Source organism: Oncorhynchus mykiss, chromosome 13, assembly GCF_057628025.1.
Source record: "Oncorhynchus mykiss isolate SJ-2025 chromosome 13, ASM5762802v1, whole genome shotgun sequence".
Classification (NCBI taxonomy): Eukaryota; Metazoa; Chordata; class Actinopteri; order Salmoniformes; family Salmonidae; genus Oncorhynchus; species Oncorhynchus mykiss.
In genome coordinates, this window is record NC_143034.1 from 38,277,919 (window position 1) to 38,293,552 (window position 15,634).

The 15,634-nt window shown below is 43.7% G+C and overlaps 1 protein-coding gene across 1 annotated transcript in view; it reads left to right on the forward strand.

Moving 5' to 3' along the window:
* Positions 1 to 15,634, forward strand: part of LOC110486071 (inactive tyrosine-protein kinase 7) — a 41,983-nt gene that overhangs the window by 5,915 nt on the left and 20,434 nt on the right. Inside the window, exons 2-5 of the mRNA XM_021557394.3 lie at positions 11,279 to 11,575; positions 14,056 to 14,158; positions 14,450 to 14,634; positions 14,874 to 15,021. Coding sequence (XP_021413069.2) covers positions 11,279 to 11,575; positions 14,056 to 14,158; positions 14,450 to 14,634; positions 14,874 to 15,021 — 733 coding nt within the window. The remainder of the gene's footprint in view (positions 1 to 11,278; positions 11,576 to 14,055; positions 14,159 to 14,449; positions 14,635 to 14,873; positions 15,022 to 15,634) is intronic.

The window sequence follows — 15,634 nt, forward strand, 5'->3', positions numbered from 1 at the left end:
GCCACCCAAGAACAAGCTCAGTCTGAACCGTTTGAAGAACTAGGGACATGAGTGCTGGTACCTTTTTGAGTCCCTCTGTGGTAAAACAATATTTATTGCTAGATGTTTTGCCAGATTTTTGCCCGCGTATTGACCCTTTCCGGTCCTCTCAAGGGCTGTCTGGAGAGATTTGTTTTAGGGACAATTTTAGTCTGTTGACCTGCCTGGAACCAATATGGAGTTGCCTGGTGACTCTCCTGAGTGCTCTGCAGAGAGAACAAGTGGTTCTTGTTATGAGATCAGAATTTGTGTAATTAAATTGAAGTTCATATGCTTTTCATTAAGCGCCATCTATTTCCAGAACCGAATGTAGAAATGCCACAACATTCCCAGAGCACCAAAGGCTTTTTAGATTTTATGTACTATAAAGAGAAGCGTGTGGAATTTACTGTGGAGGATAGACTAACCTTCAGTACTACACACATTGCCCCTTCCCGCCAATTTAGTTTGTGAGAAGAAATAATTACTTGGTTACTATGCCAACACTATCAACATATGAGGTCTAAAAAAACTGCTGGGTTGCACAACTGTGAACGTCCCAAGCCTCGTCTCCTAAACATTTCAACATCCTCTGCTGTTGGCCTCCCATAATGTTTATTGTATTTTGTCCCTCCTTGTGTGCTGTAGGGGTATTGTTTGTTTGTCAGGGGCCCCACGCTTTCTGCGGTACGCATCAGTCGCTTGCACTTCTCACAGCATGAGGTCAACACTGCCAACTGGCAGGCGTGGAGGGGGTGAAGCAGGGGGTGGAGAGGATGACCCCCCCCACCCCCCCCACCCCCACCCACAGGGGACAGCTAATTGCATCGCATTCTAAATCTCACATCGAAAACACATACTCTGGATAGACTTCCAAGTCTGAGCTGCCTGCGGCAGATGCCATACCACGGTGGATGAGGGGGCATAGTTGAGATGTCATGGGTTGTAACCTGGCTTTGGTGCATCAATTGTTATTCCCCCCCCCCCCCCCCCCCCGAAAACAGAGAGTAGGCTACTTTATCACCTTCAAGCCAGTTAGCCAACAGTAAAATGAAAGCCCCAAGGCTCACATGACAAAAGTGTCTGAACCCCTGACTCTTCCAGGGCCGGAAACTTGGCTCTGGACTCACGATCGAGGTAGACAAAGCTTTTATTTTCTTCTCCAGGAGCATATCAAATTAGGCATAAGTAAAGGCTTTGATTTCTGAATCAGAAAATGTTAAAATCTACAAGGAAAAGGTCTTATCAAAAATGCATAAAAACCCCTGCCAAATAATATCAACACTTAATATTTGGTTTTTGGAGGAATTGTTTACCAGCTAAAAAAAATATTGCCTTGTGCCTCTCAATTCCGTAACCAAAAACCGACATATCTTTTAAAATGTCTCTCCCTCATGAGGGAGGATAATGAAAGTTCACAAAATAATAGGTAATGGTAGACCTACCGATTTCAGTTTATAGTGATTTTAATGATATCAATTTTACTTGAATTATTAAGTGAATATAACTCGTAATTCTGTTACCAAATTGGTAGAATGGGAAATCATAATGGTCACAAATCACAGTTGGGTCACCTGCTTACTGTCCTCCCTTCCACTGTCATGTTCAGCTCAGAACAGCTTTGTCTGTCTCAGGGTCAAACCAAGAGTGTTAAAAACAGGCTGAGTCTGGACAACCTCTCGCTCTGTCTCGCTCCAGTTAATGTCACCTCTCCCAGCTCTTACTGACCTCTACCCACGAGCCCACTGTAACAAGCATCCTAACGCACTGACCGACATCAGACGTTCATGGATGTTGAAAAGTAGTTTTAAATTTGGTCAGTCGACCCTGGCCTCGATGTTTAACGTCCAGACGGACCGGACCAAATCTGAACCTATATTTCACAAGTTTGGATAGCTCAGTGGACTATAACTGCACATTTCAGCACCCAAAGAATATCCCGCTTTTACACAGGACAATTCATGTGATTCTGCCCACACACTAGTCGTCTCTCAACTCCATCGTACATCGTTGTTTAGTTGGCTAAATAGAGTAGAGTACAATGTAGTACTGTACAGAAAAATGTATTCTAATACTGTATATAGGTCTTTTCTGTAGTATTTGTCTAAGTCGTGTCATGTAATTAAACATTTTTTTTTACTGTCATAATCTCCACCAAGAAAATGACCATGTATGGCCATGGTAAGCTCCCACTCATCTCTGCGCCGACCCCCCTCCAGCTGTTTTGTCCCTTGTGTGTGCAGTGAAGGGGCAGGGGAATCTCATATAAATGTTTTGGCCACAGATGGGTATCCATCTCACAGCTGAGCCCCTGCGTTAAATGAAGGGAACGGTTCACCAAGGATTTAGTCTCATCGGCCTCTGATACAATCGCATGCCATGCTCTCTGTGATGACAGGACAGAAAAGAACAGCTGCAATGCAAACCCATCCTAGGTCTGGTTTCTTGTATATCGAATTAATTCGTATGAATGTTTTTCTGCAATATTCCAGATGTTTGAATCGCATGAAGTTATTTTGTATATCCTTTTTATGAGCATTTTGTCTGCTTGTTCTCATGTTGTCTTTTTGGTCTCCTTCGCTGTAAGGCAGGCGACAAAGCTCATTCTGGACAGGATTTGGGCAAGAGTGAAACCTCTCGCTTCACCTTTTCCTCTCTGTTTCCACACACACACCAAGCCCCTCCCCCTGCCACACCAACAAAGTTGAGAGAACACTTCTTCCTCTGACAAGCAGTGTCAACTCGCAATTTGAGGTTTGGCCCAACATAATCTGTCAAATGGACACTGAAACACATTGAGACATTTTACTGCAATAAAGAAGTTAACCTTTCTAACGATACCTTTTTTAAAAATGTTTCAACTACTCAAATTGCACGCAGAGCAGACTACTGAAACAGGAGTATCAGTGAACATTGATTCTGGAAAATGAATGCTCAGTTTCTCGCACGGCGTTGCGGTACCATGTACCTCTATCAGCATTTTAGCTACAGACTTATGTTAGCTGTGTGGTCTTTTTTTTGTTTGTTTTTTAAATAAATGTGCAGTAAGCATTCAAACATAATTGATATAATGAATTGGCAACTCGTTTTCGTTCTGAAAAATAAGGTAGGCCACTTGATTTTAACATCTGAACACAGTGGACAGGCTAGCATGCTGTTCAAACAGTGGGAGACAGACAGAAGGGTGTGTTCATAACAATTCAACTGTTCTGCCTTGTTAGCGAACACATAGATTCAAGTTAGCTAAACTTTAAATATAAACATTAAGTGGCTACTCACTAGCATGTTCTTTTGCTTGAGAGATTGAGACCTGTGTTAATTTTCTGTATGGTAATATCTGCTACAAGAAGTTTGTCATTATTGGTGAATGTACATTATGCATTTGTTCTGGTAAAAATGTTTGAACAAAAAGGGCATTTTCATAGACTTGAAAGCCAGATCAGTGATTATTGCAAAAAAAGAATCAGGTGAAACTAGTTAGAGAAATTATATTATTTAGCCTAATTTCACACGCTGTGAATTCATTAGATTATTGCTGACTGTTTGAAATGCGGTGTATTTTACCTTTTTAATTGTACAACAATGCTTATTTAGAGAACATAAACAAAATATATTGTGAATTGCCCTTAAGTTTGAAAAAAAAATTGAGATGTGATTTTTAAGCCAGATCACCCCGCCCTATTCTATCCTACTGCCGGGCTGTTCTTTGCTGTCCTCCTCCTTTTTGAGTGGAACATTGTCATTATTGTCAATTTATCCAGGAAACACATTTAGCAGTTATGATTAAATTGACTCCTATGCTTACTTCATCCTAATCTCGCTTGACTTCATTTACCCTAGTATGGGGAAAAGGAGTCTTACACAGCAGTGTCTGATAAATCCCTCAAGCAACATCCTACTCAGTGTCATTGTCTTACATCAGATGGCGTCTTGATTCCACCTGAACTGTCTCGTATCTTCGTAAATGGTAATGGCTGCCATAACGTTGAAAATATTACCTACGTGACATCGTCTGCGGAACTCAATTTCTACATCAAAATTGTCTGAATTAATCTAAGCTAAAACAAGTATTTTTCTTTTTGGTGAGCTAAGGAATATTGTGCTTCAATTAGCAGTGGTTCTGAAGTTTTGACTATAAGTGCGAAAGCTAACGTAAATGTGTCCAACGTTAGCTGAGCCATTCCCTGAAATCATCTTTGACTGAAACGGTGCTGCTAACTAACCAGCTACCTAGTACTGCACACAATGTTGTCTTCCAAAAAAAGCTAGCTAGCAAGTTACTGTAGCTAGTAGTGCTAGCTGATGCTTCCATTGAGTTTTCACGAAGCAGCTGTTCTTCTGCCACGAGTCATTGCAATAGCCCCCCGAGTCAGCTGTTGTGCTCAGCTGACCCAACGATACGATTACGGGGAGAAACATGCTGATCATGCGGACTGATTTCTGATATCAGTTATTTTTAATTGTGGGTCTGCATGCCTACAACCTCAGGGGAATTTAGACAGGCCAATGCAAGCTTTTTGTGTCATTCATGTCAGTAAGCTAGTTACAACAGTTAGCTACATAGCTGATCAAGTCACTGCAATGGCAACCAACATCCTTGCGCAGCCTTTGTGCAGGAGATGGCCACTGGTTTATTTCAAAATTTTTGGGTACTATTAAATAAATACATTTGTAATAACTTTGCTCACTAGTTAATCTGTCTTTCTTGGATTGTCATGTCATACAAGAGCACAGTGATGTCAAATTAGGAATTATGTTTGAATTTTAATGGCGGATGCTCAATATTCATGTTTTAAAATGAGTTCCACGTCCTACATGACAGACTGGTTGAGGAAGGTGAGTCGTGGGGGAGTCTCCCAGAAACCAAATCCCTGGTACCCTGCACCTCTGCATCGTGGCCCTTATCAGAGTGGATTCACAGTCTCCCCTTTTGCCTGTTGTCTGTCACTCTGGACTGTGTTATTAAATGGAGGGTGACTTGCTCCTACTGCACTGTCCCAATGGACTGCAGGCCCCAACTGGTTCATCTCAGTATCTGCGGGCATTTCAGAGCGGGCACCTGTTTAGCCATGTCCAGCTTGACACTGTCCCTCAACGTGGGAGCAGCTGCATAAACTTCCAACTTCCTGCTGTCCCCGACCCTCTGATTGGCCTTGTGAACGCCTACCTACCCCCTTCGACTGCAACGCCCCTTAAATGGCTGTTTGTTTGAGGGGTCCAGGCCCAGTGTGATACCGCAGGCCCAACTGCCTTGCCCGACTATTAGGCCGTTCTGGACTATTAGGTTACCCCAGGGAAATCAGCAGCTGAAAGTGATGTGCTTTAATATGTTGCCTTCTTGCCCTTGACAGACACGCAGCTTGATGACTTAAATAGCTTTTCGCATGCTCCCATGGCGTTGTCTCAAGTGGATGAGATGAGGACAATGGGAGATCCAGTTTCCACTGTTGTGTATCTGCATAACGATGCTCCGCCTTGTGGACCGTGGGTATGGTGAAACACACCTCAGTAAAAGTTATGGCAAGCGTACGTACAATGCTGTTGTCATTTATGGACACCCCTTGTGGTGGGTCATATTTCACAGGGTGGTTTTGTTTTAATGGCTCAATTTAATACTTGGCTTCTTTAGTGGACAGGTGGTCCAAATCAACGCTACACAATTGTTAAGTGGGAGTCTGCTCGCGTCCATGGAGTCATCCTTACGCCTGATGTAATAGCACCAAAATAGGTCAGTTTGACGTTACCACAGCGGAAGCCCACAAATATAAGGTAACATTCTCATTTGTATTCTACAGTTTGCCGTTGTGGTCTCTCCCAGTCTTCTTCACGTTCCACAGCGTTCTGTATCTTGTGAATTAAACCTAAAATATTTCTGTGCCCATCTTTCCCTGCCTACAGTCAATAGCGCTTGGTGGGAGGTCCCTGCATCTGCAATGAAGCCTCGTAGGTATCTTCAAATGGAACCAGTCACAGGCCCAGTATCTTTACACCAAAGGGTCATTGACTGCTGTGCATCAAAGCCCTCCTTTGTGTGAGCAAGGGAGAAACCACATGAGTTTTTTTTTTTTTGGCACGAACAGAACCAAGTTGATCTTTGAGACAAGTAGGGTACCGCTATACGAGCTGGAAGAGGAAGACCAGTGCCCTAAAGCTCCGGGTGCATAACTTATACCGAATGAAAGAGTTTGCAACTCGACTGATCCAACGCATGTAACATAACAATTGATGCCTCAACTTATTTGCTTCCCTGCTTGGTGCACGATTTGCGTCTTCAGTTTCACATGAATATTGATTTTAGCTCGATCTTGGGAGGGAGGTTGTGTTTGTCGCTCAGATCCCAGTTGTGATGTAATGTACAGCGTTTTATGCAGCAACAGCTTCCATTTGTGGTTCATGTTTCAGCCAATCAGGTTTGCTTACACTCGGTTAGTATAGTTCCACTGCTCCAGCAACCATGAATGCCACCTTTGTCACTTTAAATTCCTGCCCTGGAATCAAGGAAGAGGTTTGGAATGTGCCAGGCATTTCTGCAGAGGCTAGGGTGCTCACCTAGACACTGATTTTTGTAGACACTTTTAAATGTGGAAGACCCTTGTCATTCCTGATATCTCAGAGAATCTCATGATTTGAAATTCAATATAAAATAAAGCCTACTGGACTCCAATGGTTCATCATGATGCTCTGGTAAATGTACCATCTCTGGTCAAACAATTCTTTACATGAAACATATGTTTGAGGCATCATCCTCACGACCTAGTTTAGCTACACTCTGCACAGTTGATGCCATGCAACATGGAGAGTCACCACATGTCTATTGGTTCAATTTGTTTGGCGAGTAAATTTCCCCAGAGTCCACCCAGAAGAGGCGACAAACAGACTGACGCTCGCTGGAGGCCACACGAACATTCGCCCGGTTTATTTTTTCCCTGTGGAAAAAGTGCAGGAAAGATGTACACATACAACCCCTGAACTGTCCACTGCATATTCATGCGGGGGAAAGAAAACACATTTTCCCGATTTAGGCCAACACCCCACCGTGGTGGGGTGGGGGCTAGGTTTCTCTGTGGCTGCTTATGATAAAAGTAAGCGTCACTTTTGTTTTCTGAGAGAATGTCTGAATCAATCAATCAAATGTATTTATAAAGCCCTTCTTACATCAGCTGATGTCACAAAGGCTGTACAGAAACCCTAAACAGAAAGCATTGCAGGTGTAGAAGCACGGTGGCTAGGAAAAACTCAGGCTGTGAGGGTTGGCCAGTACTCTTCTGGAGATTATAACAAAACATGGCCAAGATGTTCATAGATGACCAGCAGGGTCAAATAATAATAATCACAGTGGTTGTCGAGGGTACAACAGGTCAGCACCTCAGGACTAAATGTCAGTTGGCTTTTCATAGCCAATCATTCAGAGAGTCTCTAGCGCTCCTGCTGTCTCTAGAGTTGAAAACAGCAAGTCTGGGACAGGGAGCACATTGAACTCTATCTTTAAATAGAAGAGAGACTTTATTGAATAGCCTAGATTTAGGTTTGTTTATAAATTGCAATGGTTCTTGAATGACACCAACAGGCTCTGTTTGTATACTTGTTGTGACTTGTAGTTTTGAATAATGGAGGTGTGAGTAGACATAATAGCTATAGCCTACATTGCAGCAATGACTCCCTATTCTCTTGTCTGTTCAGTTCTTCTGGGTCTTGGTACCCTCTTAATCAAGAGTATTCTCTGAGAGGATCCTGTCTCCATAGCAGCAACAGGCACAGATAATTGCTTGTCCTGTCCCTCTGGCTGCGCTAAGTTTGGAATGTGTCCTCCCCTGTAGATGAGAGAGCTAGTCTCTGTGTGTGTGTGTGTGTGTGTGTTTTATTTATTAGTGGACCACAGGATGTGTGAGAGCTAGTACAGAGCCAAAGAGACGAGTCCTGGGGGCATTGTTATTGGGCACCAAGAGCTACTCTCCTTCCTGTAGTCTCAATTAGACTCTCACTAGGTACTTCTAATGATACAACTACTCTAGAAACAGTGAGAACACAGTGTTGTGTAGTAGACTGGAGTTGTGTAGCTAGCAAGGCTGTGAGCTTTTAATTTTGGCTGGAAAGAGGGGGCGCATGATAGCCCACCAGAACAAAGAGGTCATTGGACAGGTCGTCATTGTAAATAAACATTTTCTCTTAATTGACTTAACCTTTCTTTAAATTAATACAGGTAACTAAAATGCATGGATGTTCAGACACTTTTACTCTGTCTCACATTTGCTGGGTAACCTAGGAGTCCCATTCATCCAAGGCTGAGGGGTATGAATGAATACCTCATCCTCTTGAAGCCAGGCAGATGCCACTTCGCATTTCATCCCCTTCGCCGGTATGCACTCTCGACCTGCGATGTGTTGACATTGTGTCCCGTGTGTTTTAAAAAGAGACCAAACCAGGTGCAGCCACATTGGAGTTGAACTGTTTAGGTTCTAACTTGTTGTTTCAACCAGTCTCTTGATTCCACACATGTATGTCACGATCACAGCACATTTTTATTGTTGATAGACTTATGAAATATGGATTCAGTACTCACACACAAATCAAATCAAATTGTATTTGTCACATACACATGGTTAGCAGATGTTAATGCGAGTGTAGCGAAATGCTTGTGCTTCTAGTTCCGACAGTAATGCAGTAATAACCAACAAGTAATCTAGCTAACAATTCCAAAACTACTACCTTATTGTTGGTTATTACTACAGGTGTAAGGGGATAAAGAATATGTACATAGAGATATATGAATGAGTGATGGTACAGAGCGGCATAGGCAAGATACAGTAGATGGTATTGAGTACAGTATATACATATGAGATGAGTATGTAAACAAAGTGGCATAGTTAAAGTGGCTAGTGATACATGTATTACATAAAGATGCAGTAGATGATATAGAGTACAGTATATACGTATACATATGAGATGAATAATGTAGGGTATGTAAACATTATTAGGTAGCATTGCTTAAAGTGGCTAGTGATATATTTTACATCATTTCCCATCAATTCCCATTATTAAAGTGGCTGGAGTTGAGTCAGTGTGTTGGCAGCAGCCACTCGATGTTAGTGGTGGCTGTTTAACAGTCTGATGGCCTTGAGATAGAAGCTGTTTTTCAGTCTCTCGGTCCCAGCTTTGATGCACCTGTACTGACCTCGCCTTCTGGATGATAGCGGGGTGAACAGGCAGTGGCTCGGGTGGTTGTTGTCCTTGATGATTTTTATGGCCTTCCTGTGACATCGGGTGGTGTAGGTGTCCTGGAGGGCAGGTAGTTTGCCCCCGGTGATGCGTTGTGCAGACCTCACTACCCTCTGGAGAGCCTTACGGTTGAGGGCGGAGCAGTTGCCGTACCAGGCGGTGATATAGCCCGACAGGATGCTCTCGATTGTGCATCTGTAGAAGTTTGTGAGTGCTTTTGGTGACAAGCCGAATTTCTTCAGCCTCCTGAGGTTGAAGAGGCGCTACTGCGCCTTCTTCACGATGCTGTCTGTGTGGGTGGACCAATTCAGTTTGTCTGTGATGTGTACACCGAGGAACTTAAAACTTACTACCCTCTCCACTACTGTTCCATCGATGTGGATAGGGGGGTGTTCCCTCTGCTGTTTCCTGAAGTCCACAATCATCTCCTTAGTTTTGTTGACGTTGAGTGTGAGGTTATTTTCCTGACACCACACTCCGAGGGCCCTCACCTCCTCCCTGTAGGCCGTCTCGTCGTTGTTGGTAATCAAGCCTACCACTGTTGTGTCGTCCGCAAACTTGATGATTGAGTTGGAGGCGTGCGTGGCCACGCAGTCATGGGTGAACAGGGAGTACAGGAGAGGGCTCAGATATAGTATCAGTTATAGCCAGTTATTGTTGATAGACTTATGAAACAAAATATAACTATGATGGATTCAGTACTCAAACACACACATATAGTATCAGTTATTGGTGGAGTGATGGGGGGGGAGGGGGGGGGTCAACTGAGTGATGGCATAGTGCTGCCTACCTACAAAAACACTATCAGCTCAGTTGATGAGTGCCAGTCATTCATCCTCTTTGCACATGCAAGTGTAGCTTACTTGTGCCCCCCCCCTCTCCATGGGAAAGCCGAGGCTTTATTTCCCACTCCCAGTGCAGACTGGTCCACTCCCAGCATGGGCCTTCGCTCGGTCTGGGCCCCAGTAACCAGTCACTGGAGCGAGACAGACTGCCGTCTCAGTCTCAGGCAGTCGTCTGTCTGGATGAATGGGCAGCTCTGAGTTCCAGACAGGCCCTGCCAATCACTGAGGATCAGTGGCACTCTATTCAACGTCTGGGACAGAGAGAGAGAGAAACAAATCCGTCATTGATATTCATACTTAGTATTACTAGCATTTATTCATTTGAATGTTCACACTTATTATTCTAGTAGTTTGACTTGATCTGCTTGTGTAACTAGAATTTTCGCTCACATCTCCCATAGACATAAATTAATGAGTTGCGCAAAAGTCTGATTTGCAATGCGCTCAATTTGAATCTGGACATTTGAATGTCTTTTAAACAAGGACAACCTAGTATAGTTTTAATTTAATGAATGGCTGTGTCCTGTAGGGTGTTCTAATGGCTTATACTGCACCCTTAAAGGGATAGTTCACTTTTATGAAGTTTTTGCTTATTTACAGCTCACCTAGGGTGGTGTTGTATAATCCAAACCACTTTGAAGTTAATTGTCCGAGTGTTTAGCAACATCCCAAATCTCCTGGCCAGTATTTGTTTGTGCATGTAGCAATGCAAGTGGAAACTCATGGTCTTGCAGGAGACGTGGTTATTATTTGGGATGAGAGTACATACCTGGCATGTCACTCAGCAAGGGGAGGGAGGCCAAGGAGTTATGAACCATGTCCAGAGAAGCTGGGGCCCATGGTCTGTCTACAGAACACCTGGGTGTCTGTCTGTCTGCAGCACACCTGGGTGTCTCTGTCTGTTTGTCTGTCTGCAGCACACCTGGGTGTCTGTCTCTCTACTCCCAGCTGCCAGTGGACAAAAGAGCCAAGGGCGTTGAGGGGAGACGGTGGAAGGGGAAAAGCATTGTCCTCTTTCCTTTTTTATGATTTTTTGAGTTGATGTGCGGATGGCTGAAAGTAGTCTTTGACTTGATCTTTTCAAGGAAGAAAAATAAGATGAATAAGTATGTGCATCAAATGCAGGCTTTACTTTTTGGTTTAGCGTAACACGTAAGAGCATAACGACTAATTCCTCTCTTTCTCTTTTCATCCTCCAGTTCTCACCGTTCACGCTGCCTCCTTCCACTTCACCAAGGAGCCCAAGTCCCAGGATGCCTTGCACGGCCGGAGCGCCATGTTACGCTGCGAGGTCAGCGACGCGGAGGGCGTGAGTTACAGCTGGCTGCAAAACGGCGATGCGGTGAATGACACGGAGCGCCGCTTTCGGGAGGGCGGCAACCTCAAGTTCACCTATGTGGACCGGGTGCTGGATGCCGGGACCTTCCGGTGCCTGGCCGCCAACAATGCCACGGGAGGAGAAGAGCGCTCCACGGAGGCGTCCTTCAACATCAAATGTGAGTTTACTTAATTGCTACTTACAGTGCCTTACGAAAGTATTCGGCCCCCTTGAACTTTGCGACCTTTTGCCACATTTCAGGCTTCAAACATAAAGATATAAAACTGTATTTTTTGTGAAGAATCAACAACAGTGGGACACAATCATGAAGTGGAACGACATTTATTGGATATTTCAAACTTTTTTAACAAATCAAAAACTGAAAAATTGGGTGTGCAAAATTATTCAGCCCCCTTAAGTTAATACTTTGTAGCGCCACCTTTTGCTGCGATTACAGCTGTAAGTCGCTTGGGGTATGTCTATCAGTTTTGCATATCGAGAGACTGAAATTTTTTCCCATTCCTCCTTGCAAAACAGCTCGAGCTCAGTGAGGTTGGATGGAGAGCATTTGTGAACAGCAGTTTTCAGTTCTTTCCACAGATTCTCGATTGGATTCAGGTCTGGACTTTGACTTGGCCATTCTAACACCTGGATATGTTTATTTTTGAACCATTCTATTGTAGATTTTGCTTTATGTTTTGGATCATTGTCTTGTTGGAAGACAAATCTCCGTCCCAGTCTCAGGTCTTTTGCAGACTCCATCAGGTTTTCTTCCAGAATGGTCCTGTATTTGGCTCCATCCATCTTCCCATCAATTTTAACCATCTTCCCGGTCTCTGCTGAAGAAAAGCAGGCCCAAACCATGATGCTGCCACCACCATGTTTGACAGTGGGGATGGTGTGTTCAGGGTGATGAGCTGTGTTGCTTTTACGCCAAACATAATGTTTTGCATTGTTGCCAAAAAGTTCAATTTTGGTTTCATCTGACCAGAGCACCTTCTTCCACATGTTTGGTGTGTCTCCCAGGTGGCTTGTGGCAAACTTTAAACGACACTTTTTATGGATATCTTTAAGAAATGGCTTTCTTCTTGCCACTCTTCCATAAAGGCCAGATTTGTGCAATATACGACTGATTGTTGTCCTATGGACAGAGTCTCCCACCTCAGCTGTAGATCTCTGCAGTTCATCCAAAGTGATCATGGGCCTCTTGGCTGCATCTCTGATCAGTCTTCTCCTTGTATGAGCTGAAAGTTTAGAGGGACGGCCAGGTCTTGGTAGATTTGCAGTGGTCTGATACTCCTTCCATTTCAATATTATCGCTTGCACAGTGCTCCTTGGGATGTTTAAAGCTTGGGAAATCTTTTTGTATCCAAATCCGGCTTTAAACTTCTTCACACCAGTATCTCGGACCTGCCTGGTGTGTTCCTTGTTCTTCATGATGCTCTCTGCGCTTTTAATGGACCTATGGAGACTATCACAGTGCAGGTGCATTTCTACGGAGACTTGATTACACACAGGTGGATTGTATTTATCATCATTAGTCATTTAGGTCAACATTGGATCATTCAGAGATCCTCACTGAACTTCTGGAGAGAGTTTGCTGCACTGAAAGTAAAGGGGCGGAATAATTTTGCACGCCCAATTTTTCAGTTTTTGATTTGTTAAAAAGTTTTAAATATCCAATAAATGTCGTTCCACTTCATGATTGTGTCCCACTTGTTGTTGATTCTTCACAAAAAAATACAGTTTTATATCTTTATGTTTGAAGCATGAAATGTGGCAAAAGGTCGCAAAGTTCAAGGGGGCCGAATACTTTCGCAAGGCACTGTAATTTTACTTCATTATTTCTCATCAATGTAAGCCCTTCCCTTATCAGTGTTTTTGAGATCTCATAACCAAAATACTGTAAGAAGAGGTGCAGTTGTTAAATTCATTCACATATATATTGATATGACTCAAACTAGCACTAAGCATGGATGGCAGTGTAATAGCAAATGATAGGCATAACTATGTTACTGCAATAATTTTTCCAAATGCACTGAATTGGCTGCACAGCAATTAACACCATATTAGACCTTATGAGGACCTACCTGTTTTGAATATTGACAGTTGCCTTTGCAGCCATAGATTCAAACTTATTGAGTTTTATTCTTCCATATGGAAACTCAATATGTCTGTCCTCCCATGTGTGTCTCTACAACCATCAAACGCATCTCCTGAAGCGCTAAGAAAACGCTGCCTCTTACTTCTAAAGATTCTTACGAGAGCCATCCAGTGCTTTCCTTTTCCTAACTCTTATTTCCGCCGGACCAAAAAACGAAATCACGCCTGCGTGAGAGGTTATTTTGAGTGTCATTTATGTCCTCTACCAAGATGGACCGCTTGTGAAGTTGCAGCGTCTGGCTGGCCGTGTCACAAAACAAGGAAGGTCAGCTGACAGGAAAGGGGCCGTTTTGGGAGCCGGCACTAAGTTAGCCGGCCAGGTGTGAATGGCTGGTTTGTTTGTGTAAATGAGCAGCAAGAGGGGGTTTGACACCTTCTTTTTCTTTTTCCTCTCCTTTTTATTAACCCACCTTGTGTGCTCGCCCTCTACCTTCTGTCTTTTTTTAACACTCACTCAACCTACCTCTTCCCCCCACCCCCCCATCTGTCATACAGGGCTAGAGAGTGGTGGGGTGACCCTGAAAGATCCTGCATCAGAGCAGGACATCGAGAGCTCTGTCCCTGTGACGTTCCGGTGCAACATTGATGGACACCCACGGTGAGAAGCACAACCACGGCCTTAAGGTGTCCGCATGCTCCCCTGCCCGAAACTGTTTGGAAGAGTTTATGCATATTAAAATAGACGGGGTACTTGCCGCTTTTTAATTTTTTTCAAGCGAACATCTTTTTAAGAGAGCATGTGAGAATACTCGTTCAGCTGGCCGAACTGAAGCACTTTTGAAGCCTTTACAAGGCCTGACGGGGCCTCAAAACGTTCACCAGTCTCTCCGCTTATTCTTATGTGCCAACTCACTCATGCATATTAAGTAGTCATGTCTTCCTCCCCCAGACCAACATGCCACTGGTACAGAGACGGCGTGCGCCTGCCGGAGAAGAGCCATCAGATCAACAACAAGGAGCGAACTCTGACCCTGCCCAGTGCCAGCCCAGACAACAATGGCCTCTACTATTGCTGTGCCAAAAATCCAGCTGGGCACGTGTGCAGCAATGTCAACTTCACCCTCGATATCATAGGTGTGTATATGGACAAAGATTCAATAAAGAAGAGGTGAGGAGGGATGGCAGTTCCCCTCCCCCATAGTTTAATTGCAAAGCAACACCCAGCCCCACCGACATTAACATTGTGACTAGAAGCCAGAGCTGAAGAGAGCCTGTTGACCGGTCTCTTACCTTTCTTATGTACTCTTTGTGCTGTATACCTCTTTCTCACAGTCTCTTCATACCACACACTCACACCCTTACCCTCTGTATAGATAAAAGTTTCCCTCGTCCCGTGGTGATTCCTGAGGACCTGGTGGTGATGAGGAACGAGGAGGCCCTCCTTAACTGCCTGTTCACTGCCGAGCCCCCTCCCACCCAAGAGTGGTACCATCAGGACGAGCTAATCACCAACAAGTCCCGGTAAGACTTTTGTGTGTGTTTTATATCTATCTACATGCACTACTGTTCAAAAGTTTGGGGTCACATAGAAATGTTTTTGAAAGGAAAAGCAAAAAAAAAATGAATGTCCATGAAAATAACATCAAATTGATCAGAAATACAGTGTAGACATTGTTCATGTTGTACATGACTATTGTAGCTGGAAACTGCTCTTTATTTTATGGAATATCTACATAGGCGTACAGAGGCCCATTATCAGCAACCTTCACTCCTGTGTTCCAATGGCACGTTGTGCTAGCTAATCCAAGTTTATAATTTTAAAAGGCTAATTGATCATTAGAACACCCTTTTGCAATTATGTTAGCAGAGCTGGAAACTGTTGTCCTGATTAAAGAAGCAATAAAACTGGCCTTTAGACTAGTTGAGTATCTGGAGCATCAGCATTTGTGGTTTCGATTACAGGCTGAAAATGGCCAGAAACAAAGAACATTCTTCTGAAACTCGTCAGTCTATTCTTGTTCTGAGAAATGAAGGCTATTCCATGTGAGAAATGGCCAAGAAACTGAAGATCTCGTACAACGCTGTGTACTACTCCCTTCACAGAACACCGCAAACTGGCTCTAACCAGAATAGA